General features: G+C 34.3%; 1 protein-coding gene across 1 annotated transcript; it reads right to left on the bottom strand.

The window, feature by feature from the left end:
• Positions 1-196: 196 nt before the first annotated feature.
• Positions 197-3,042, bottom strand: Uro (Urate oxidase). The gene is made up of 4 exons (XM_043415018.1): positions 2,905-3,042; positions 2,565-2,815; positions 1,789-2,204; positions 197-793 (listed from the first exon to the last, which is right to left on the bottom strand). Exons 2-4 carry the CDS (start codon positions 2,789-2,791, stop codon positions 312-314), a joined length of 1,125 nt encoding a protein of 374 aa, XP_043270953.1. The 5' UTR covers positions 2,792-2,815; positions 2,905-3,042; the 3' UTR covers positions 197-311.
• Positions 3,043-24,506: the final 21,464 nt, after the last annotated feature.

Raw genomic sequence — 24,506 nt, 5'->3', positions numbered from 1 at the left:
CCGAGTATCTTTTCATTTCGTCGACCAACAAGTTTTGAACTTTCTTTTTGATCGTGTCTTCGCAGATTCTTGACTAAGAAAGTTTGTTGAGTAATAGTGCAAACAAAAATGCAAAGTACAATTGAAATGTCGTTTTCAACAACTAATTCGCATATTGTCTTCATTCTTTGGAGAATAATTTGTTTGAGTTGTCTGGTTCCTCATGTTCATAACATGTAATTAATGACACGTTCTTTTCACATTTAAAATCGTCGAATTTCGTATTTCTCCGAGTATCAGTTGGAGTGGCTTACATTATTTTTGGTTAGTTCTCAGAGTTTCGACGACACGTCCTTACGATGTAACTGCGCGTAAATTATTCCTGATGGCTTGTCGACAGGTAGATAGACTTCTTTGTTCTCGCCTTCAACGAGTTTCGGAAATTTACTCAAATCGAGATCGTAATAATGTTTGTTTGGCATCCTCATTTCGATACTAGTAATTTGTTGAACTTTATCGAGAACCGATTTTTCGGCCAGGTAAAGAGTATTTTGCACACTTGGTGAGTACACTCCCGTCGATGGTGGACCAGCAAAATTCCGTAGTATGCAATCTTTTACCATGTGCCATACTTTGTCAAAGTCGACTCCTGATGCTGTCGAAAAATCCCATGAAGCCGTGACAACTGTGCTGAAGATTCGATCATTCGCGTCTGGCAGTGTTCGATATTCGTCTTGAATGAAATCCGTGAATGAACTCTGCGTTGTTTTTAAGACACGAAGGTTTTTCAAGCCTCCACGGATTTTCGGCGATTCTGTAAACAGTTTTTTTTTTTAACAACTCCAATAACCATATAGACTCGGAAAAATATTTTATTGGTTAAGATTTACTGTAGGTTTATATCTCAATCAGAAGTGCCTTAACGGAGAAAACATGTGCCTCATGCATAAACGGAGAACAAACAAAATTTTTCACCCACTGCAAAGCAATAAACTTGATGTACGATTTGTAACGTAATCTTTTGCCATGAAAAATTACTTTTTTGTCTAGCTTTAGTCAAGATTAAATTTCAAATAGAAAGTAGTGACATTTACGTTCCAAATTTAATAAGAATCCGTTGAATAGTTTTTACATAAGAACACCTGTCAATTCGGGAAATGCTGCAATGCGCTCTCGCGTCAGACCATCCACGACATTAATGACATATACAACGCCCAAACAGCTCCAGATTCTGTATTCCAATTTTTACATAATCTTAATACATTGTGTAAATATTTAATAAGAGAAAAATTGATCCTTTTAAAATTCCACCTATATATTTCTTCTTAAACAAAAAAATTTTGTTTGATGAAATGATCAAGCTAGGCTATGTATCTGACGCCTGTACGCGCATCAAAGATTTCGAAACATCGAACGTACAGCGAGAACTGAAGAAACATCTGGGTAGGCTATCACGCGCTGCGTTAGATTATTTTATGGGGAGCCTCACTTATTTTCATCGAATCAACGGAATTTCACCACAGTTTATCAGTTGTTTCGTTAAAAAAAAAAATTATAAAATAACACACTTCTTGATCTTCTCTCATCTGGATAAAATAATAATAATTTACCAGATTTTCCCACTTTTTATAGTTGACCAATATATTTCTATTTATATTTTTCATTCAATTTATCTCCTCAATTAGTAGAAATCTTTTCAATTGAACTACTCCCGAAATGATACATGATCTTTCAACAGTCTCGAGCGTTACCATTACAATAACGACTCTACTTTCTTATTTATAACTAATTAAAGTATTTTGTAATTACCATTTCTGATTTGTCCAACTTGACAGTATCTCAATGCGGTCGGTGAAAAAATAAAGGCGTGGTTGTGAGGTACACCGTCAACCTGATGCCTCGCCCACGGATATTCAGCCACATTAACATGAACTTCCTCGACATGACTATATGTATAAAGGAAATGAGCGCACAGAAGAATACCAAATTCTTCCGGTGATTTGACACCATATTTTTTCGCCAATAAATAAACCGTATTTTTTTGACTGTCCGTCGCAATTATATCTCGATTATTTCCTTCAAAATAATCCTTTTGAGTGCCGAGACGGAGATGCGTATCAACTTCATATTCACGAACATCATGACGAAATTTATCCTCACGTCGAACGTGCAGAATTTTCACGTTGTTTTTCCCATACCCATAAGCACCAAGTTCGTACTCATTTCTTGGATAACGAATCAGAAATGAAAACATGAAAAAAATCACATTTTTTTATCGTGAGAAATGTAAAAGTTGGACTATTTTTCATTTCATTACAGAAGTACCAAGTTCCGAGTTGATACTTTTTTGGGAATTCGAAGTAAGACGAGTTTTCTGATAAGAATTACAGACATTGCAGCTTTTTACATTTATTCAGCGATTTTAATCCGTGTTGTATTTTTCTTAAACTACGTGAAAAGCTATCAACAATTGAAAGTTATGTTCTATGTCTATAACGAAAAAGTTTTGCGAAAATTAATAAAGTATCGTGTATTAACTCTGAACTCTGGCGAATGAATAGATCGAGATAATTATTGTTATATACCTTCCATCATCGTGTGTGGCAGTTAGATGTGGTTTGACGACGTCCCAGAGGAAATTATCATCATTCATTTCAGATCTTCTATTATTATGCGAGAGAGTGCTCTCCACGCTTATTTTGTTCATTCGTTCTCCCCCAGGAAAATTCGGCTTGAGAAGTTTGTATGATGAGGATGAGCTTCTGCCCATTATCGATAAGGAATTTTCACCCAAAGGTCCGAGCCTACTCATTTTTTATCTTGAATTTTTCTAATGCTTTCGAGAGATAAGAAAGCAAATGAATCATTTCCCATTCAAAAAATCTTGAAAGCATAATTTTGGCAAAATAATTTATATTTTAATACCTCAAGGTGAAAGGTTAAATGTAGAAGTCCTCGTCAAGAAATCTCACTTGGAGGCAAATCGAAGAAATCGATAATTGAACTAGTAACTGGCGATACTTCGAAATTATTGAACACCTACTCTGCTGACTAGTAGCACGATCTCTTTTATAATGTCAAGCCCAGTTATCGTTCTTCTTAACTGGCTGGAACTCCCATGTCACGTGGCTTTCCCTTTCTCAAGAAGAGTTGTAACCCATTCGTACTCCCGATAAATGTTCAGACACTCGGGTCATGACCCTAACAAACGCGTATGTAAACAGACTTCACTTCTTCTGTCGCGTTGAAAAATGAAATATCTTCTTCTCTTTTTCCCCCGTTCGTAGAAATGGCCTACGATTTTTTGTCTCCAGTTTTTTACATTCGAATATTTTCCGGCTCAGCACGAGGCTTCACTTGATTTTTTTTATCAATACCAAGGGTCAAGTTTTATCATACGCATAAGCAAAAAAAATCGAAAGTCAAAAATTTGGTACGACTGATGGTGGCTTTTATTGTTTTCCTTATTTACCCATTGAAATGTTTTGACTTCAAAAGATTGCATTTATTAATTGCTAATATGGCTACGTTGACGCAGAGAATTATTTCTCACGGGTCTTTGCTCAGGAATCAAGATAAAAAAAAACACTGCAGTCAAATACTATGTATTAATACAACTCAGTAATTGAACGTGATAAAATGATGTATTACGTGTCGGTGCAAAGTTCGCATGCGTCGGCCACGCGCATCAACTGATACAATTGTAATTAATTTTTGTTCTTTTTATTATTAGCGTACAAAATTAAAAGTTATAGAATGCAGATTCGGTGCTGCTCAAACTGGTTTAAACAGAAGATAATATAATCATTCATTATCGCAAGACGCCGGTCAACTCTCTCATTAGTTGTTCGTCGAAGCATTGTATCATAACTAACTTTTTATAATTAATTTAATGATTAAGTTAGCACACGTCCGGCACGCGAATGCATAATTTAGTATTCGCTTTCCTCTTCAATCGACTCATCAAGGGCGAGCCATGTTGTGATTTTCAGAGTTCATGACCGGAATCATTCATGATTATATGTACAATAAATCGAATGTACCGATAATAAATTTTTTCTGTTTTCTTTTAAAAATATTTTCAACATATATTATATAGATGAGACTGAGCTTAAGCAAAACAAGACAACCCACCCGCCGAAAAAACTTGAATATTCGTTTCCAGTGGAAAAGTCGAAATTTCAATTGTTCGATTTAGGAAACACCTTAGGAAAGCAGTAATCGAAATCACTCAGGTTCCTAACACAGAGATCGAGATCCAAAATTGATAATTATAATGAAAAACTAGGAATTCAAATAAAATCTTAAAGATGAATGAATTATAGTGTGTACAAAAACAGGTTCGTTTCAGATACACTACTATAACAGTAACGTGTTTCGAAATAATTTACTGTTCTGCAGACGGATGAGTAATTTTTTTAAATTATATTTTCTTGATGCTGCTAGTATTTATTCCGAATATACATCACATTATCATGGTTTTTATTAAATCTGTTTCCTCGCTTCTTCTCTTAAAAAATATCCTTAATATAGGTGACCTTTCGTACTTTCATCTTTTCAATAGTACAATCTTGAAAAATTCTATTTTTTTTAAGGGGATCGCCCCGTGTGGCAGCCGAATTTTTTGGGGTTTCCTCGCGATTTTTTTGAAGTGTGGAAAAAAAATACTAGAATTTTTTAATTTTCACATAAAAATTGAAGTATTTTCAGTCTTTGAAACACTTTTGAAAATTGGAATTTTGAGTTTAAATGCGCGAAAATTATTCAATTTTTAATACTTCTGTATGATTATAGTTCAGGTGATAGCTACTACTTTACAAATCAAAATGCACTTTGATTTTTTGATCTTAGCCAATCTCTCGGAATCGTGGAGACCACGGAGAAATATATGAGTTCCTGTGGAGTAGTTTTACATCGAATCTACCCGAGACATCAGAATCAAAATATTCCATCATAGAGTTGAAATAATATAATATTTATTATATTATTATATCATATTATTTTGTTATCAATAAATTAAATCTTCAAATTTTGAAAATCTATGTTTTTTCCTTGGCGCAGAAAAATTGCGAAAAAACCCTGAAAAATCCAACTGCTACACGGGTCGAACTCCCTTGAGCAAACAAGTTTTCTTTTAAAAATGCACTGTGTCAAAGTTCGAGACAAAAATGACTTTTAATCATGGATTCTTACTAGTTCTTCACCAGCTTCGATAAATTACATATTCAAATAATTTTATCACAGAATCTTATTCTGTGTGACTTTTTTTCACATTATGAGAACTTTATTATTAAAAATCCGTAAAGCCTCATTTCTACTATAAATCGATATAGACTTCCTTCAACTTTAACGAAAAAAACAAGATTCGGAAGTATTTTTTCTAGAAAACATGAGCAACATGTAGTGATTCTTATTTGAGACGTAACGATAGATATGACGTGGTGTGATTTCAAACATTTTCGTATTCTCAATAATATATTCTTTAATGCATTATTTGAATTGCAAGTTTTGAATTATTTTAGTCGTTGTCATTACTAATTAAGAATTTTTGTTGGAAATTAAAAGAAAATGAAAAAAAAACTACTTGACGTAGACTTAACGATTTTTTTAATGGCCAAGAAACGTGGCTTTAATGAATAAATTGCATTTTCATCTAAGACTTACATTTTTTCATTAAGATCGTGAAGTAAAAAAATTCTAGACCAATTCTTTGAGGTACTTCATTAATTGAGGTTCTTCATTATTTTTTTCAGACTAGCTACATTTTAATTCATATGTTTTTTAGCTGGCAATACTTTTTGGAATTTTAATGATTTTCAACGGAAAAACAAAAAATATTAGAAGCTGATTGTACACTATAGAAAACATTTCTTTTCATCCTTGAATTTTCAAGAAATTACTTCTTAATAATGTGCTAACATTTTTCACTTGCACTGGGAGAGGAAAATATTGATTATATTATTAATAAATTACCATCTTAAAATATATACATATTTTAAGATTAGTATTAAGATCAGTATTATGTGGAATTATGTAAGAGTTATTATTTTTTTATTTGTTCTGAATTATTGGTATCGCTGCAATCAATTACACCAAAAAAATCACCTAAACTAAATCACTCCAATACTGACGCTATGACATTATCAGTAAAAATGTATAACATCATTCAGTAAAGATATTTCAAATTTTTCAATCTTCAGATAAATTTTCTACGAAAAGATACAGAGAGAGAGAGGGAGAGAGAGGTTGCGGTGCGCTCCGGTGCGATTCCCCCCAGCGATCAACGTAAACATATGCAACAAATCTTCTATCTCCATAATCGCTGAACGTCAACATGTGCAAACATTAATCGAGAGCTCGTTATTTCGTTGTAGCAGCAATTTCATAATTTCCTTAGAAAAGAAAGATCAACGGGATCAACATTTAGAGTTATTTTATGCTCTGTATCAATATGGGGAATTCCACATCGATTCGACCGGGGTCTGACCCGTTACTTCTCTGATTTTAACCACAATTGTTAATGGGTTTGTGTTACTTCTGAAAAGCGCTCAGGATTTTTTATAGATTTTCCGGGTGTGTTCTAAATTATTGGTAATTATATAAAAAGAAACATAGTGTTAGCTCAAATTTAAAGATTCAAAAAATTTCACGAAAACTCCGATTCTGATATGAAAAATTTCAAGCGTTGAGCAAAAGTGAACGCAGGTTTCCTAGCTTCTGTTAGAAAGAAGTTCGAAATACCGAAAAAAAGAAATAGAAAATATAGCAGAAACTTGGTTAAATTGTTGTCCAATTATTTTTGTATATTTCTAAACTGTAAATAATTTCCACACAAAAATTCGAAAAAAATTTCACAAATCATGAAAAAACATTACATTAAAAAAAATGCAAATCTGTAATTATTTTTTAGTGTCAAAAAATTCTAATAAAACGTAAGAAATAAAACAAAAATCAAAATGAAAAATTTTTAAAAATCAATTGAAAAGAATTTCCATTTAACTTACGTCCAGCATTAAAACTTATGATATCAATTCGAGGCCAAGTATTTAATGATTATTCAGAATATTTATTTCTACGGGTTGAAACGTATTTAAAAATAACTTGTACCGATCCAATTAACGTCGAATGTAGTGAATCATACCAAGGGATCCTGAAAGTCGGAGAAGAATCGATTTTCTTATATATATCTACTACCATAAAGTGAAAAATGACTTCACCTTTGATGTGATTTTTTTGGATGAGCTATTTTCTCAAAAAGTCATGGGTAGGAAGATTTCGGTTTCCTTATAAGTTTCTACTGTCGAATAGTGACTCAGGACTTCACCGTTCCTTGGGCCGGAAGAGTATTCTCAACTCGAAATTAACTACAGTTTTATATGCGCTGGTTATAAAAAAAATGGGTGGCATTGTTCTTCTATATAATTGTTTAACAGCAAGATTTTGTCACTTTTATGGTTGTCGATCTTTTAGTAATTTAGCTAAAACGTTCTGAGACAGACGAGTATTCTCAACGCCCATTAGAACATGATTTCACAACGGCTGAAATTCAATAATTTAGTTGACTATTCAGTAAGTTAAAATCTTCGTCATTTTTTTCTTTGTAATTTTGTGTTATTATAACTTTTTGTGTTTACAATTTTTTGTGTTTTGGTTTTTCTTTTGTTTATCATTTGATTTTTTGTATTTTTTAATCTTCTTTAAATATACTATATTTGTATTTTTTCGGTTCACAATGCAATGTACTTTTCACTTTTGCACTTATTTCACAACGTTCAGTTCCTTTGAGCGGAACGTTTTGAGGTTACGTTTAAATATACTACATTTGTATTTTTTCGGTTCTTAATGCAATGTACTTTTCACTTTTGCACTTATTTGACAAGGTTCAATTCCTTTGAGCGGAACGTCTTGAGATTACGTATTTCCATATCACAGGTTCGAGGTTATTCATTAATGCATTTGAGATGGTCATTTGAGACGTCATTTTTGTGAATTATTTTGTAATAATTATTTGGAAGGAAGCGTGTTTTTACGAGGTTCGATATTCTTTTGAATGATAATGAAGAAGGTTTTTCATAAAGTGTATGATGAGTTTGGTTTTTGGATAGTTTTTTTAGAAGCAGACTTTTACTCCGACAATACCTTTTTCAATTTCAAGAAACAATGTATGATTTTATTTTTCGAGGGTTCAATCATTTTTTCTTGAGCTGCTATGACGAGCTTGTAGTTTTTTATAGGTGTTCAATTTTTTTTGAGCATTGTTTTTCATACGTTGTAATGAATTAATATTTGACGAGGGCTGTCCAGGGGACATAAATGTACTTGTCTTCAGTTTTTCACAGCATTCATGCTGTATTTCATGTTTATTTGCCGACTTTTTGTGCACCGTGAACTTGAAATTTAAAAAGATATTAAAAAATCGAAGTCATGAAAGTGAAGACCGGTTCATCTCTTCTTTATATTACGACAATATATAGATGTGATCTGTTATCGTTGATTTATTTTACAATTTGTTCTAAGAAAAACACAAACCATAAACTTCCCGTAGGAAAAAAAAGGTTGGGACAAGTACATTAAAGGTCCCTCGTTTGCTGATAATTCCATCCATAAAAGAACTTAAAAAAATTTTTTTTTTTAATTGTAAAAAAAATTATTTTATAAAAAAATACAGAACAAGTCGAAAAAAATTTCTCAAATCTTGAAAAAACATTATCTTTAAAAAAAACTAATCTATATCTATTTTTGAAAGTGTTAAAAGTATCAAATAACAAGTAACAGTAAAAAACCGAAAAATCGCGCTTGAAATCATTTTGGAAACCGATGCCTCATTTTTCTTATTTGATTAGAACAGGTAAATCAATTTAAAAAATTCCATCTAATTTACGTGCAGCATTAAAATTTATTATATCAATTAGAGGCCAAGTATTTTCTAATGAATTGAAAAAAGTTACCACTTCAAAATTTATGATATCAATCGGTAGACAAGTATTTTATTAGTAACTTCAAATTTTGGCATTATTTAATTGTTCTAAGAGGCTTTTAAATCGAAAAAATGACATGAAAGCTAGTCATTTGTTACTCTATGGTGGCAGAGACTTATAAGAAAATCGATTCTTCTCAGACTTTCAGGATCCTCTGGTATTATTCTGGAATCAAATAAAAAGAATGAGGCATCATGAGATTTTTTGGTTTTTTAGTTTTACTTGTTATTTGATTCTTTTGACATGTTATGGCCGAGCCATTTATTTATGAATTACTGGTTAGATAATTATTAATTAATTATGATAAATGTATTTTATCGATTAATCGTATAATTTCGAAACGCTCAGTACGAACCGCTTCCTCTTGTGAAACCGAATTCCTCATACTATACGAAACCTCTTTTAGTCAATTGCGAAACGTATTTCACAGATTCTCAGATTTTCGAGTTCCTTCACCTCTAAGAAATGTAAGCGAAATGTATAATTCATTGCGAGAACCCGGAACGACACTCACTCACTTAGACACACTTTTATATTCTTGCATACGCATTTGTTCAACAATCTAAATCCTTACGTTGCAATTACCTAATATTGGAAGCATCGATAGAGAATTGATAACAAAAATTCGTTATGTTTTCGCTAATCTTCGGTCTAACCCATTAATGCGCAAAACGCCAATTTTGGATACGCAATTTCAGGTACACAATTTTAATTGAGGAACCGAAGGAAAATTCTTCAAAATCTCATATAGGGGGTTTTCGAGGGTGCTCTTTCAGAATCTAGCATTTATTTCGTAAAATAAAATCAAGATCTTTATTATTTTTGCGTTTTTATTCAAAAAGTCAAGAATTTTTGACGTTTTTTTTCCTTTCAAATCGATTTTTGTCCTTGTTTCTGCACTTGAATAACCATATTATCGCTATCAAAGGTGTCCTTAATATTTGAGCTTTCTAAAACACTGGTTATGAACCCTTTTTTCTCTCTTAGTTTTTCCAAGATGGCGGTTTATGCAAAACAGCATGATGTAAATTTGCATTATTTTTTTTCTCAAAAAGTATCGACTTCACGAGAAAAAATTATAGAACAAAAAGTGTTTAGAATCGTCCAAAGAATACGTGTGAATTTTTTCAGAATTGTTCTAGCTATTTTTGAATTTTACAATTTTGAAAATATTTTGAAAACTTTCAAAAATTCTGAAAAAATTCACACGTATTCTTTGGACGGTTCTAAACACTTTTCGTTCAAAAAAATTTTTTTGTTAAGTTGATACTTTTCGAGAAAAAAAAAATATGAACCTATTTAGTATGCGACGGACAAAAAATTACAAGAAGGCATAACATAATCGTCACTCTGCCACTATATATAAATAATACAGCGTTGCCCAGTTCTCACCACGGGGAGGTGGACGATAAAGAGAACCCGTTTTTTTGTTTTTTTTTTGTTTTTTGGTTGTTTTGTTTTTTTGTTTTCCTTTGGTTCTTTTATTTTCTTGATATGAATCATATTTATTATCTTATAACTCTTATTCTTTTGCATGTGCTGAATCGAAACAAGTTCTGCAAAAATATAAATTGCACGCCATGCAAAGCTTTTGAGTTCTTACAAAACATTTTTTGTTAGAACATTTTTTTTTTGTTTTTGTTTGTTGTACTTTGTGAAGTTTTGCATTGGCGGTTTTTTTTCAAATAACTTTTGGCAACAGCCAAACAAACATCTTTAGTCCCTATTTTTTTACCTTCATCTGCTTTAGGGACTAAAGATGTTTGTTTGGCTGTTGCCAAAAGTTATTTGAAAAAAAACCGCCAATGCAAAACTTCACGAGGTACAACAAACAAAAACAAAAAAAAATGTTCTAACAAAAAATGTTTTGTAAGAACTCAAAAGCTGTGCATGGCGTGCAATTTATATTTTTGCAGAACTTGTTTCGATTCAGCACATGCAAAAGAATAAAAGTTATAAGATAATAAAACATGATTCATATCAAGAAAATAAAAGAAACAAAAGAAAACAAAAAAACAAAAAAAAACCAAAAAAAAACAAAAAAACAGGTTCTCTTTATCATCCACCTCCCCGTGGTGAGAACTGGGCAACGCTGTATTATTTATTATATAGTGGCAGAGTGACGATTATGTTATGCCTTCTTGTAATTTTTTGTCCGTCGCATACTAAATAGGTTCACAATTTTTTTCTTGAAAAGTATCAACTTAACAAAAAAATTTTTTTTAACGAAAAGTGTTTAGAACCGTCCAAAGAATACGTGTGAATTTTTTCAGAATTTTTGAAAGTTTTCAAAATATTGTCAAAATTATAAAATTCAAAAATAGCTAGAACAATTCTGAAAAAATTCACACGTATTCTTTGGACGATTCTAAACATTTTTTGTTCTATAATTTTTTCTCGTGAAGTCGATACTTTTTGAGAAAAAAAATAATGCAAATTTACATCATGCTGTTTTGCATAAACCGCCATCTTGGAAAAACTAAGAGAGAAAAAAGGGTTCATAACCAGTGTTTTAGAAAGCTCAAATATTAAGGACACCTTTGATAGCGATAATATGGTTATTCAAGTGCAGAAGCAAGGACAAAAATCGATTTGAAAGGAAAAAAAACGTCAAAAATTCTTGACTTTTTGAATAAAAACGCAAAAATAATAAAGATCTTGATTTTATTTTACGAAATAAATGCTAGATTCTGAAAGAGCACCCTCGAAAACCCCCTATATGAGATTTTGAAGAATTTTCCTTCGGTTCCTCAATTAAAATTGTGTACCTGAAATTGCGTGTCCAAAATTGGCGTTTTGCGCAATAATGGGCTAAGCGGAGCTCCTCAGGTATTATTACCTCGAGTCCGAGTCTTGTTCCAGGTTCTTACAAGATAGTTAATAGTTACGCGTCTTCGAATCTTTGCGATCAAGCATCACTGCTCGAGGGCTAGTGAGGCACTGAGGTGCAGCGTTTCTTTACTTCTTGGAGGCAAATTAGAACTCATTAATCAATTATTCACATATCCAAACCTTCAAAGTACTGAAACGTATTTGATTTTGTGTTTCTTTATTATGAAGGATTTGGGACACGAAAGAGGGTATGAATTAATTTTAGACCGTATCTGATTCTTTGTCACATAAAAATCATATAAAGAATTTTATTCAATAACTTATGAACACATGTGAAAATAAAGAAAGATGTGTACGAAGTGTGTATCCTGTATTTATTTGTGTCAATGAAATAATCGGAAATTTATTTAGTTACTTCTCAGCGCTTTTCGTCACAAAGAAAACTTCCGATGTTACCGATATCGCTCTTTTATTCGCAATATTATTTTTGACTATGACAGTATTCGATATCCCGTTAAGCATTAATTAATTTATCCATATGGCTATGCGTGAGTTTTTGTTTAAATGTAAATGTGTGTAATTCGGGGATATAATAAAGTTCAATGTGATACATACTTGCTATTGCGAGTATACCGACAGCGTGGTGTACAAGTGTATAATGTGGCCGCTATGTGTCGTGGCGCTACGTTCGCATGATTGTGACGAATGCGTAATTCATCACCAGAGTGCGCTGATTTCTGCGCTAAGAACCGCGAATTTGCGAATTTCGTACTTTAGTATTTCATACGGATTTGATAATTTGATCATTGAAATATTAATAAACGAGAAGAACGTGACGGACTTGGGTGACTAATATATAAGTATAGCATAAACAATAACCGCTAGTCGATAAGAAATATGAACGTATTGACTAACTCATTCTTATAGTTTACATTATAATAATCTCCATACGTTGAAATGTATCGAAATAAGGCTTTCTTTGATTTCTTATGTAAATAGTTTTAATATCCCAATACGATACTTTTACCCACTTTCATCTTATAAACATTAGGCTAGGACATATCCTTCGTCACTCTTATGCTAAGGACTTAGAATAATAAGGGCATTGTGTGGTTGCGAAGCGAGCGTGTGAAACCGAAGCGTGGGTCGTGAGACCCCAGAATTCGAATGAGTGGGAGAATGAAGAACAACGTGATTGGTCCGCGTATGAGCGGAGCGTACGGAGTCTGCGCGTGAGAATCAAAAGATTTGTGAGACTAAAAGTCGAACGGAATAGAATTAAGAGAGAACATTGTTGTCAGCCGAAGAGTCAAGATCCATATTTTCGTCAATATATTCATCAAACATTTAAATCTTTGTCTTGAGTTATTGAAGAGAAATTCGCAAGGCGAGTTTCAACTCCTTATCAATCGAACCCACCCAAAACTAAATCATTCGAAATAATAGTTACTATAATTCCCGCTCGGAGCGTTACATGATTTTGAGTCGGCTCATCGACAACAGTCGTCAATATGGCTGCGCCCGCGTGTGACAGTTTCGCGTGAGTGTTTATGCTTAATTTTACAACAAATGATAAAGTGTCTTGAACAAAAATATTAAATGATAGTTTGCCTTGTGAGTGATCGTGTTTTCAGTGTATCATGCGCAATTTTCTTGACTACGTGTGGTATCGACGTAGTCAAAAAGTGACACCTTGACTTATTTCCCTCTCGATATAACTTTTGTTCTGAATTGTTCTAAATTTTACTCCTTTTCTCAACCCCGTGCCCCCTGTCACCCTTTTATTCCACTCCTTTAGTTTTCGTGTGAGGGATCACACGCAAATTCCTTTCTTATCCTCTATTTATTTTTCCTCCTTTTTCGGGGTTAGAAAGCCCTTCTCTGTCTCCTACTTTTGAGCCAGAGACAGGGAAATGCTTTTCTTTCCTAATTTGTATTTATATCTTTTATTAATCTTTTATGAAATCCCCTGGCAGGTACCTTTGGGCAACCAGACAGAGGAGGACCAGAACTTTTTGGTGACAGAGAGCTTGCAGAGGAGAGAATTTTCAAACAAATATTTGGGTAAGTCAAAATGTCACTCCCTAATATTTCTATTTCTTGAAAGATATCTGGACAAGTCAGTCTTCCATAGAGAAGATTTCGTACTTGAGAGAATCCAGTGATCTTTCAAAATTACCAAATATCTTTAACGCTATTGGTTTGACTTGGCCACTTCACAGGAGCTATCGCTCAGTCTTGGATTACTCCTTGACTGTCGGGCTCTAGCGAGGCTGAGTCTTGCCAATAATGCCTTCGATATTCTGGCTGAGCTAATGCTCGGGTACGAAAAAGAAGAGATAGCTTTTGCATGAATTCGCTGGGATTTATATGCTTCCAGAGCTGGCTTTGCTTGTGAGCAATATTTGTTCAATTTAGCCCTCTGGAAGCATATTTATCAACTATATAATTTGTTGAATTATTATTATTATTAATATTTATTTATTGTTCGCAGGTTCATATACAGATGGCCGTAGTGGTGCTGCCGGGGCTGCGACACACAAGTGTGCCGTTACATTGTTCCCTTGGATTCTGCAGAGGATCAACCGAAGCCTCGTCGAGGGTCTGTCCGAAGGAGAATCTACCTCGCCGATGTTATGAATGATGGGAAGCCTCTACGAGGGTCTGTTCGAAGGAAAACCCCTCCCGATGATGCTTTGCTGCTTGCCTTTTGACCTATTTTATCTCACTTTTGCTTGTTTTCGTACTCTCTTTTTATTCTGAGTAGACTACATACAGGTATGGCGCCCCCCACTCCTATCCCCACTATTCGGGAAGTCGATAGGCGTCTTTTCAATGCTGAATGGCTCCTAGAGAGATTGGAAACATCTGAAGATGATGAGACGGAGTAGAGAATTTTTTGTTAGTAATCGTAACTTTTTTTTCCGCATGTTTTACTATTTATTTGATTTTACATGATGACGATACGAATTTCATTGTTTTTCATTTTCAGCATACCAAATCGGTGGAGGAGGAGGAGGAGGAGAAAAATGGGGAAATATTTTACCTCCTGGGCATCGTTTCCAAATCATTAGCGAGAGGGCACGCTACTTCCGTCGTTTCAAGACACGAGGACGCGAAATTGTGTTAAAACTAAAGAAACCTTCAGAAAACACGGATCAGTTTTCTTGGATTCAGGGAGCAATGCGAGATGTAATGACTCATCTCACTGAATCATGCGAACCTCACGATTACGCTGGATTGGAAATCAATTCACCAGCGTTTTCTCAAGGAGCTGCGTGGCTATCCTTTCGTCCAGTACGCGACTTCTCGCTCGATGATATTTGGAAATTGATCAACGATATTTCACAAAGCGCCCGTGAGTTTAGAATAGTTGATGACTCGTTAGAAATAAAAATGTGTATCGTTCGCGGCGTTCAGGGCGGCGGTCGTGGGGGCACTCCTCTCTCTCACGAAGAGGTAGCTAAACGCTCAATTCTACATATAGATAATCGCGATAATTTATGTTTACCTCGATCACTTGTCACTGCATATGCTTACGCTGATCGAGGAGAATTGCGTACAGGAGAATTACATAAAAATTGGCAAAAAATACGCGATTCCCGACGAGAATATCAGCGCTCTGAAGCATTAAAACTAGTGCAAAAAGCTCACATCCAAATTCCACCGCGTGGATGCGGGCTACGCGAAATAAAATTATTTCAAAAATATTTTATTCGCGAAGGTGTTGCCATCGTAGTTTACGAATTTCTTTCGTTCGGAAAACGTACCCCCGCGTTGTTTGATGGAAGAGAAAATGTTATTTCAGAGTTCGGTCGAATAAAGCATAATTTATTACGAGCGTTCCCGTCATTTTCAACCGATTTTAAATCTAGTCGGAGCTCTCGGAAGTCGAGGATTTTGTACATTATGCAACACCGGATATACTCGTGCGATCGAACATCGATGCTCCAAAGAATGCTCACGCTGTAAATCAGTAGAATGTAGGGGTAATGGCAAGCCACTCACCCAGTGTAATGACTGCAATCGTTCATTTTTTAGAGTACAGTGTTTCGAGTTGCATAAAAAAGCTAGAGCTCGTAAAGTCCGAGGATGTAAAAATAAGCAAGAATCTAGCGTTTGCGAAATGTTGAAAATTTGTCGCTCTTGTTCTAGACTTATTAAAAGCTGGTGCAAAACACCTCACGAATGTGGAGTGTCGTTTTATAAAACATGCAAACGCGTACGCCCCACATCGCATAATTGTTATATTGCTCCGTTGAAAATTAAATCATTTGAACGGAAAGAATCAACGGAACGAAAAAATTTAGTGTTGCAATTTATTTTCTATGATTTCGAAACGCAACAGCATACACGTTTACGAGGAGATAATTCTTCTCGTGTTCATGAACCAAATCTCTGTGTAGCTCAACGTGTTTGCCTCTCATGTTTAAGCGATGAAATCATAGAAAATGAATGCGAAGTTTGTGGCCAGAGAGAATTTGTATTTCCCGTCGACCCAGTAGGAAATCTTGTGAAATTGGCTATTAATTAAAAATTCGAGAAAATAATTTGCATAGCTCATAACGTTCGAGGATTTGACGGTCAATTCATACTCCGTTATCTCATTGAAGATCAAAAAACTCAAATGCCTACACTGATAATGAGAGGAACAAAAATAATTTCCATGAGAGTAGGAAAAATCTGTTTTCTCGATAGTTTAAATTATTTGCCAATGTCTCTCAGCGCGCTACTCAAAGCATTCGGATTTGATGATATTGTGACAAAAGGCACATTTCCTCATCTGGTCAACACTCCAGAAAATCAAAATTATATCGGATCGTTACCATCTCTGCACTTTTATTCTCCTGACAAAATGTTTACTGCGGAACGTAAGCGGTTCATGGCATGGTACCAAGAAACGAGTGACTCTGGATATATTTTTAATTTTGCTGAGGAATTTTTGCGATATTGTTGCGATGATGTATCAGTGCTACGTCGAGCATGCTTAGCTTTTCGTAAATTATTTATCCAATGCGGTAATGTTTATCCGTTTGCTGAAAGTTGTACAATAGCATCAGCATGTTCATTAGTATATCGCAAAAACTTCCTACCAGCGGATAAAATTGCACTATTACCCCCTGGAGGTTATCGATGGGCTGATAAACAATCTCGTAAAGCTGTTTCGTGGCTCGTATGGCTCGAGCGAGAAAAAGGTATTATTATCACACACGCTGGTCGCACACAAGAGCAGCGTTTACCCCTGGGCTTACCTCCAGTAGACGGATATTACGGGGAGAACAATATTCGTCACGTCTTGCAATTCCATGGTTGTTATTGGCATGGATGTAAACGTTGCTTTCGTATAAATAGAGACAAACGAATGCGTTGTGATGATACAATGGATCAGCGATACGAGCGTACTGTTACGATATCAGCACGAATTAAAGAGCAGGGATTTTTACTAACAGAAATATGGGAATGCGAATATGATGCTATGTTGAAAAATAATGATGAAATGGCTGAATTTGTGAAAAATCACCCTATGGTGATTTCAGAACCGCTTGAGCCGCGTGAAGCATTTTTTGGAGGAAGAACGGACAATTTTGTAAATATGTACGAAGTAAAAGAAAGTGAAAAAATAAAATATGTAGATGTATGTTCATTATATCCATGGGTATGTAAAACTGGAAAATTTCCGATAGGTCATCCTAAAGTGTACGTTGGTGAGGAGTGTCGCGTTCTCATTGGACAAAATAATTCTTTAGAGCGTGTTGAGGGCCTGGTCAAGTGTACCGTTTTACCCCCTCGTGGTTTGTATTTTCCGGTTTTACCGTTTCGAGCTCATGGAAAATTGTTATTTGCTTTATGTCAATCATGCTGTCTGAATTTAGATACAAATGGGAATTGCGAGCATGAAAATCCAGAAGACCGTTTCAACGGTACATGGGTTGCCGATAAATTGAGGAAAGCGATCTCACTACGCTATACTGTATTACACGTAGACGAAATTTGCAGATTTCGATTTTTTTGCAGATTATATAAAAATCGAAAAAATTCTGCAAAGAAAAAAAAAATTTCAAAAAAATTCATAAATATTGAAGACATTAAAAAATGTACTATCCAAGTTACACGCAGTATAAAAATGTATGATATCAATTGGAGGCCAAGTTTTTATCGATAATTTGGAATATTTATCGAACAAATTGGAAACTTTAATGAAATTCATGATAATTATTTTCACGAAAAAAGTTAATGAAAAAAAAGTCATAACGGAAGTTACGTGCAGTACTAAAATGTATTATATGAATTCGAGGTCAAGTATTTATCAGTTATTCGAAATATAATCTCCGGCGACAAATGAGCGTTGAGAATCCTTGTCGGGCTCACAACGTTTTATCAAAATTACTAAAAAATTAATGGAAATAAAATCATTAAAAATTCACATGAAAGTCATTCGTTACTTCAACAAGGTACACACTTTTAAGAATCGATTCCCTTCCGACTTTCAGGATCCCCTGGTATTATTCACAACATTCAACTTCGATTGGATCGGTACAAATTATGTTCAAATACGTCTTAAACGTACTTGTCCGGCCCATCACTTTTTATTCAAATTGCTCATTCGAAAACAAATCAAAAACGAAGTTAATGCATGTGTAAATATTAAGGAACAGTAATTCCCGAGAAAATAATTTTCCTTCGAATCGCTCTTGTCAAAATGAAACGAAAATGAAAGATGATGTTGATTAATCTATTTATATTATATGGAGTCATAATTCACAACAAAATCATTTTTCTCCAAATTCCAGGAATCCACGTGTCGTACTCGACTATATCGATATTTATCAAAATGTGTACGTGACTAAAGAAAAAAAAACATTGCATGGCTGAGTAGGTTCGAAAATTTCTAGTAATGCGCCTGATTATTTCTCATTTTCATTGGTTCTTACCGAATGGTATGTGTTCACTGAAGAAAATGAGAAATGGATTTTGCTATACGAACTTGCGAACAATCAAGTTCAAATTACTTGGAGGTATTATTTTTATTTCTATCCATTTATTTTCGAATGAGCAATTTGAATAAAAAGTGATGGGCCGGACAAGTACGTTTAAGACGTATTTGAACATAATTTGTACCGATCCAATCGAAGTTGAATGTTGTGAATAATACCAGGGAATCTTGAAAATCGGAGGGGAATCGATTCTTTAAAGTGTGTACCTTGTTGAAGTAACGAATGACTTTCATGTGAATTTTTAATGATTTCATTTCCATTAATTTTTTAGTAATTTTGATAAAACGTTGTGAGCCCGACAAGGATTCTCAACGCTCATTTGTCGCCGGAGATTATATTTCGAATAACCGATAAATACTTGACCTCGAATTGATATAATACAATTTAGTACTGCACGTAACTTCCGTTATGGCTTTTTTTCATTAATTTTTTTTTTGAAAATAATTATCATGAGTTTCAATTGAAGTTTCCGATTTGTTCAATAAATATTCCAAAATTATCAATAAAAACTTGGCCTCTAATTGATATCATACATTTTTATACTGCATGTAACTTGGATAGTACATTTTTCAATTTGTTCAATATTTATGAATTTTTTTGAAAATTTTTATTTTCCTTTACAGAACTTTTTTCGATTGTTTTTTATTGTTGAATTTTATTGAACTTTTCAATTTTTCGTTTATTATTTCTATAGAATTTTTTTCCTGGTTCTGAATTCTTTTTCTATGTCATCGAGAAACAAGAGACCATCAATATACTTGTCCCAACCTTTTTTTCCCTAGGGGATGTTTATGGTTTGATATCACGCCTTTTTTCTCAAAAGTTCCTCATTTATGTTATGACGGTTATAGGATTTTAGTATAAATTTCTTTGAATTATTTGCTTAGTACATTTTTATAGATTCCATTCTCATACGACCATTTTTTATGGGATAATCTTTTTCATGAAATTATCAGCAAATAAGGGACCATCAATGTACTTTTCCCAATCTTATTTTCCCTAGGTATGATGTTCGGCTTATAAAGTTGGTTTCCACCATAAAAGACCAATTTTTCGTAAAAATTGTAGTGAAAATATTTCGTCACAAGTCTGCCCTTGAACTTTGGCGATTTTTTTCCTTATACTCTAATATGTTATGCCTATTAGGAACTCAACAGCATGGAGGAATCCGGGATGAGGCCCGAGAAATTAATTTCGGTTTATAATGTTGGTTTCCACGTAAAAGACCAATTTTTCTTCAAAATTGTACTGAAAATATTTCGGCACTGGTTTGGTCTTGGACTTTGGTGATTTTTCTCCTTGTCTTCTAATATGTTTTGTCTATTGGGAATCCCAGAGCATGAAGAAATACGTGTTGTGGGCCATAATATGATTTTCGGCTTATAACGTTGGTTTCCACGAAATAAGATCTATTTTTCGTTAAAATTGTACTGGAAATATTTCGTCACAGGTCTGTCTTTGGACTTTGGCGATTTTTTTCCTTATACTCTAATATGTTTCGTCTATTTGGAACCCAAGAGTATGGAAAAAAGTGTGTTGCGGGCCGAGATATGATTTTCGGTTAATAACGTTGGTTTCCACGAAAAACAACAAATTTCTCGTCAACATTTTACAGAAAATATTCCGTCACAGGTCTGTCCATGGGTTTGGGCGATTTTTTTTCTTCTACTCTAATATGCTATGCTTATTGGGAACCCAAGAGAACGGTAGAAAGCGGGTTGAGGGCCGAGATATGATTTTCGGCTTATAACGTTGGTTTCCACGAAAAAGGACCTATTTTTCGTCAAAATTGTACTGGAAATATTTCGGCACTGGTTTGTTCTTCCACGTTGGTGATTTTCCCCCTTATCTTCTAATATGTTTTGTGTAATAGGAACCCAAGAGAGTGAAGAAATGCGTCTCGTGGGCTGTAATATGATTTTCGGCTTATAACGTTGGTTTCCGCGACAAAAGATCTATTTTTCGTCAAAATTGTACTGAAAATATTTCGTCACCTGTCTGTCCTTGGCCTTTGGCGATTTTTTCCAAGTCTGCATACCAAGAAAGAACTAATGTAAAGATTTCCTTAATAGAACAGATTTTATTTATCCCTTTTCTTCAAAATTCAAATGAAAGATAGATCAAATTCAAAACACGAAAAATCCAACAGATTTGCCCACTTTAAATGTCGCTTTTGCATTCTGAATCTAGAGATTTCATTTCATCCAAAACGTGCCCTCAATGAAATATATTTCCAAAGTTTGCAAGTGGCCGCTGAGGTCCAATTATCCACAGTGTGATAGTTGCTGAAAAAAAGTACCCGAAAACTTCTAACATTTATTATGCCAGAACTCAAAGCAGCAAAAAAAACTAAGCAAACTTAATTCAACAGAGCAACAGAATTCAAAGACGTTTAAAGTACCTGTATTGGTTTTGGAGGAAAACCATTTCAGGACAATTCAGAAATGAATTTTGAAATTCGAAAACTCACAATGGAGTAGAAAAAGGAAAATTGAAGTATAGTTTGCAGATTTTTGCAGTATTTTAATGATCCGAATCTACAGCATTATAATGAAAAGTTGTCAAAAGTCATGATGTTACATTAAAATGACATAGCGCACATTGCATTCAGCAATTCTGTAAGTTTCTAGGGATGTTGGTAGGCATAATATTTGATCGTATCCAAAACTGAGCAACAGTAGACTTATCGGAATGAATTTTTTTTATAATAATTCCATATTTGTAGTTTGCAAAGTGGAAATACTCAACATACATGTCATTCTATAAGTTTTGTTATCAAAATTTGTGTTTGCATACCGCATTCCTAAGATACGATTTTTCATATCATTAGCAAAAAAAGCATCCAAAAGCTTTCTGGAAAAGTTTCCAAATTTATCACTCGACAAACCTAATGGGAAAAGAATAACTACACACTATAACAAGACCAAATTTTTTTTTGAAAATCTGATTTACAAAATGTGCAATTCAAGATCATGGTTAGAAACCTCTCGAATCATGTTACCACAATTATCATGAAGGAGTAGAAAATCATAGAACACATCATATTAGGGAACGAATTAATAATATGAATCGATCCGCTGCAAACTGAGCAGGTGAAAACAAGGATCGGAGAGGGCAGAGCCAAACTGAATATCAAGCAAAATATGGGGATGTATAAAAATAATGACGACACAAGAAATAAATTAGAAAACATTTATTCAATTAAAGTTTTTAATATCATTCCAACAGTCGCGTGTATTTTTGTTCTATTTATTCGTATATATAACCTATGTACACATGATATATAACCACGCCACTGACAATATATACGCACTGGACAATATTTCTCGTACTCTGGTTTAATTGAAGGATTAACAGTTAACACTTATTTCCAATCGAACGAAATAATGAAATCTTGAAAAGTTTCGTTGACATATATATGCATCGCGCATTTTTTATATTCTTTTTCACACACACATCACAGACTACATTTACGCGGCCGCTTTGATACCGGTTTAATATATCACAAATAACAAAATAAATAATAATATGCACTTCTTTAGATGACGAAAATTATTTTTTTATTGATCCCGCACGCACTTCGTAATGTCGATACTCTGTTCATACGATCAACAACAACAACCGACACATGGTTTCTACATATATATATGCATATCGGTCGAATTTATGACTGCTGTTACCAGCTGTGCTGCGCCGTGTGCTACGTTCTGAAGTTGACGTCAGATTTCCAATCATCAACAACTAATTTCAACAACCAACCACAACGTCTAAAAATGGATGTCGTCAGATCCAACGAATCAGAAACTCGAGAGCATCAAAGTGCCTTTGATGGTGCTTATAAATACAGACGCATAAATTCTTGAATGTGTTGGTAACTTTTGCATAATCTTGAGCCCGTGCAAAGTTTTTTCTCAGCAATTACAACACCGATCATGCTGATTTAGGGCGGAATCGAAAGAGAATTACTCAATTGGCTTAAACTTCAATTTTCAAGTTGCTAAATGGCTCCTGAGCTTCGTAATTCAATAAAATCACATGCCAATTTTACCCCCACCACGGCGAATCGTTTTATTCAGAGAAAGTATAGTCTCGGCGAGAGTCTCGGGCCAGCAGACGACAGGGCTGTCAATGTACTTGTCCCGAGACTCTACCGAGTCTCTTGATACTTTCCTAAAAATCAAACAAGAAGCCAGCGGAGCACCAATGAATTGTGTTGGGAATCCTGAAGCGATGCAACAATACATCGACGATTATAAAAATGCAGAAGGAGTCGTGTTTGATGCAAATGCTATAGATTTCAAACCGGGTCTTCGTTCGCTTGCCAAACTCGCTCTCAATTCTTTTTGGGGAAAATTTGGACAGCGTGAAAATCAAACTAATACTTTGATTATTTCTACGCGTGCAGAGCTCATGGATTTACTAATAAGTCCAGAAATTGAAATTACAGGAATCTAACCTGTAAATCATAGAATTATGTACGTAAATTACAAAAACGCTGATGAGGCTATTCGATCTTCGCTTACAGTTAATGTTGTAATTGCTGCATACACGACAGCACAGGCACGGCTCAAACTGTATGAATATTTGGAGGGACTTGGTCGTCGCGTGTTGTATTGTGACACCGACTCGTGCATTTATGTTAGTCACGAACGAAGTGATGAATACCAGCCTCCTGTCGGACAATTTCTCGGAGATCTGACTGACGAGTTAAGTGCGTACGGAGATGGTTCATACATCACTTCGTTTGTGTCGGGTGGACCGAAATTCTATTCTTTTATTGTGCGTAAACCTGATGGTACCACTGTAGAAGTATGTAAAATTAAAGGTATCACGTTGAACTTTCAAAATAGTCAACAAATAAATTATCAAACGATTCGCTCATTTGTGACGGGAGAAAGGAGTGCATCAATCGTTTTGAAATTCGATGCAATAAGACGTACCGAGTTCCATCATGTAATTTCACGCGAAGAAACTAAGTTTTGCGCCCCAGTGAGTGTAAAACGTCAACAGGATAGAGAATATTGTACCCTACCCTACGGTTTTGTTCGAACAACGGTATGAATGTGAATTGAGTAATAAAATATTAATATAGGGTGTAAAAAAAAAGAAAAAAATGGGATTAGTATTATCATATTTTTATTGTTTAATTTTATAATAAGAAAAATTATGTACAGTTTTGTAATGAAAAAAATACTGCGATAACGTTTAATAAAAATGGTGAACTTTATTTTTATGTATGTTTACGGAAATAAATTGCGCCTTCCTTCTTTTTCCATCTTAGAAGATAAAGTTTTTGCGGTGACACAACGGAATTCCACATTCTCTCGAAAATGAATATTATTTTGCGTCTAGCTCTGGCGTGTAGGGTAAAGAGGCCTTGTTCTACTCTACCATCCACAGGGCTTCATTTTGCATCGTGGGTAAAAAGGCCTTACTCCATTACACCTGACACTTCGCATTCTTTCGAAGGCTGGACATTATCTCAGAGCGGGGTTGAATTTTCGAACTTTGAATGTCCAGTAAGCTCAAAATTCCGAAATTTCTAGCTAGTCTTAATATACTTCCGAAAATTTGTAATACCGATATTTTTTTAACAGATTTACCATATTACCGAAAATAATAATACATCCAGGAATGAAATGATAATAATCGTGAGGCCGACTGATACAGGCTTGACATTAAAACATAAGAAAAAACTATTATCAACTTCCTAAAATCAGAA

The sequence above is a fragment of the Venturia canescens genome, chromosome 3 (assembly GCF_019457755.1).
Source record: "Venturia canescens isolate UGA chromosome 3, ASM1945775v1, whole genome shotgun sequence".
Lineage (NCBI taxonomy): Eukaryota > Metazoa > Arthropoda > Insecta > Hymenoptera > Ichneumonidae > Venturia > Venturia canescens.
Note: the sequence above shows the minus strand (reverse complement) of the source record. Positions and strands in the feature narration are given on the sequence as shown.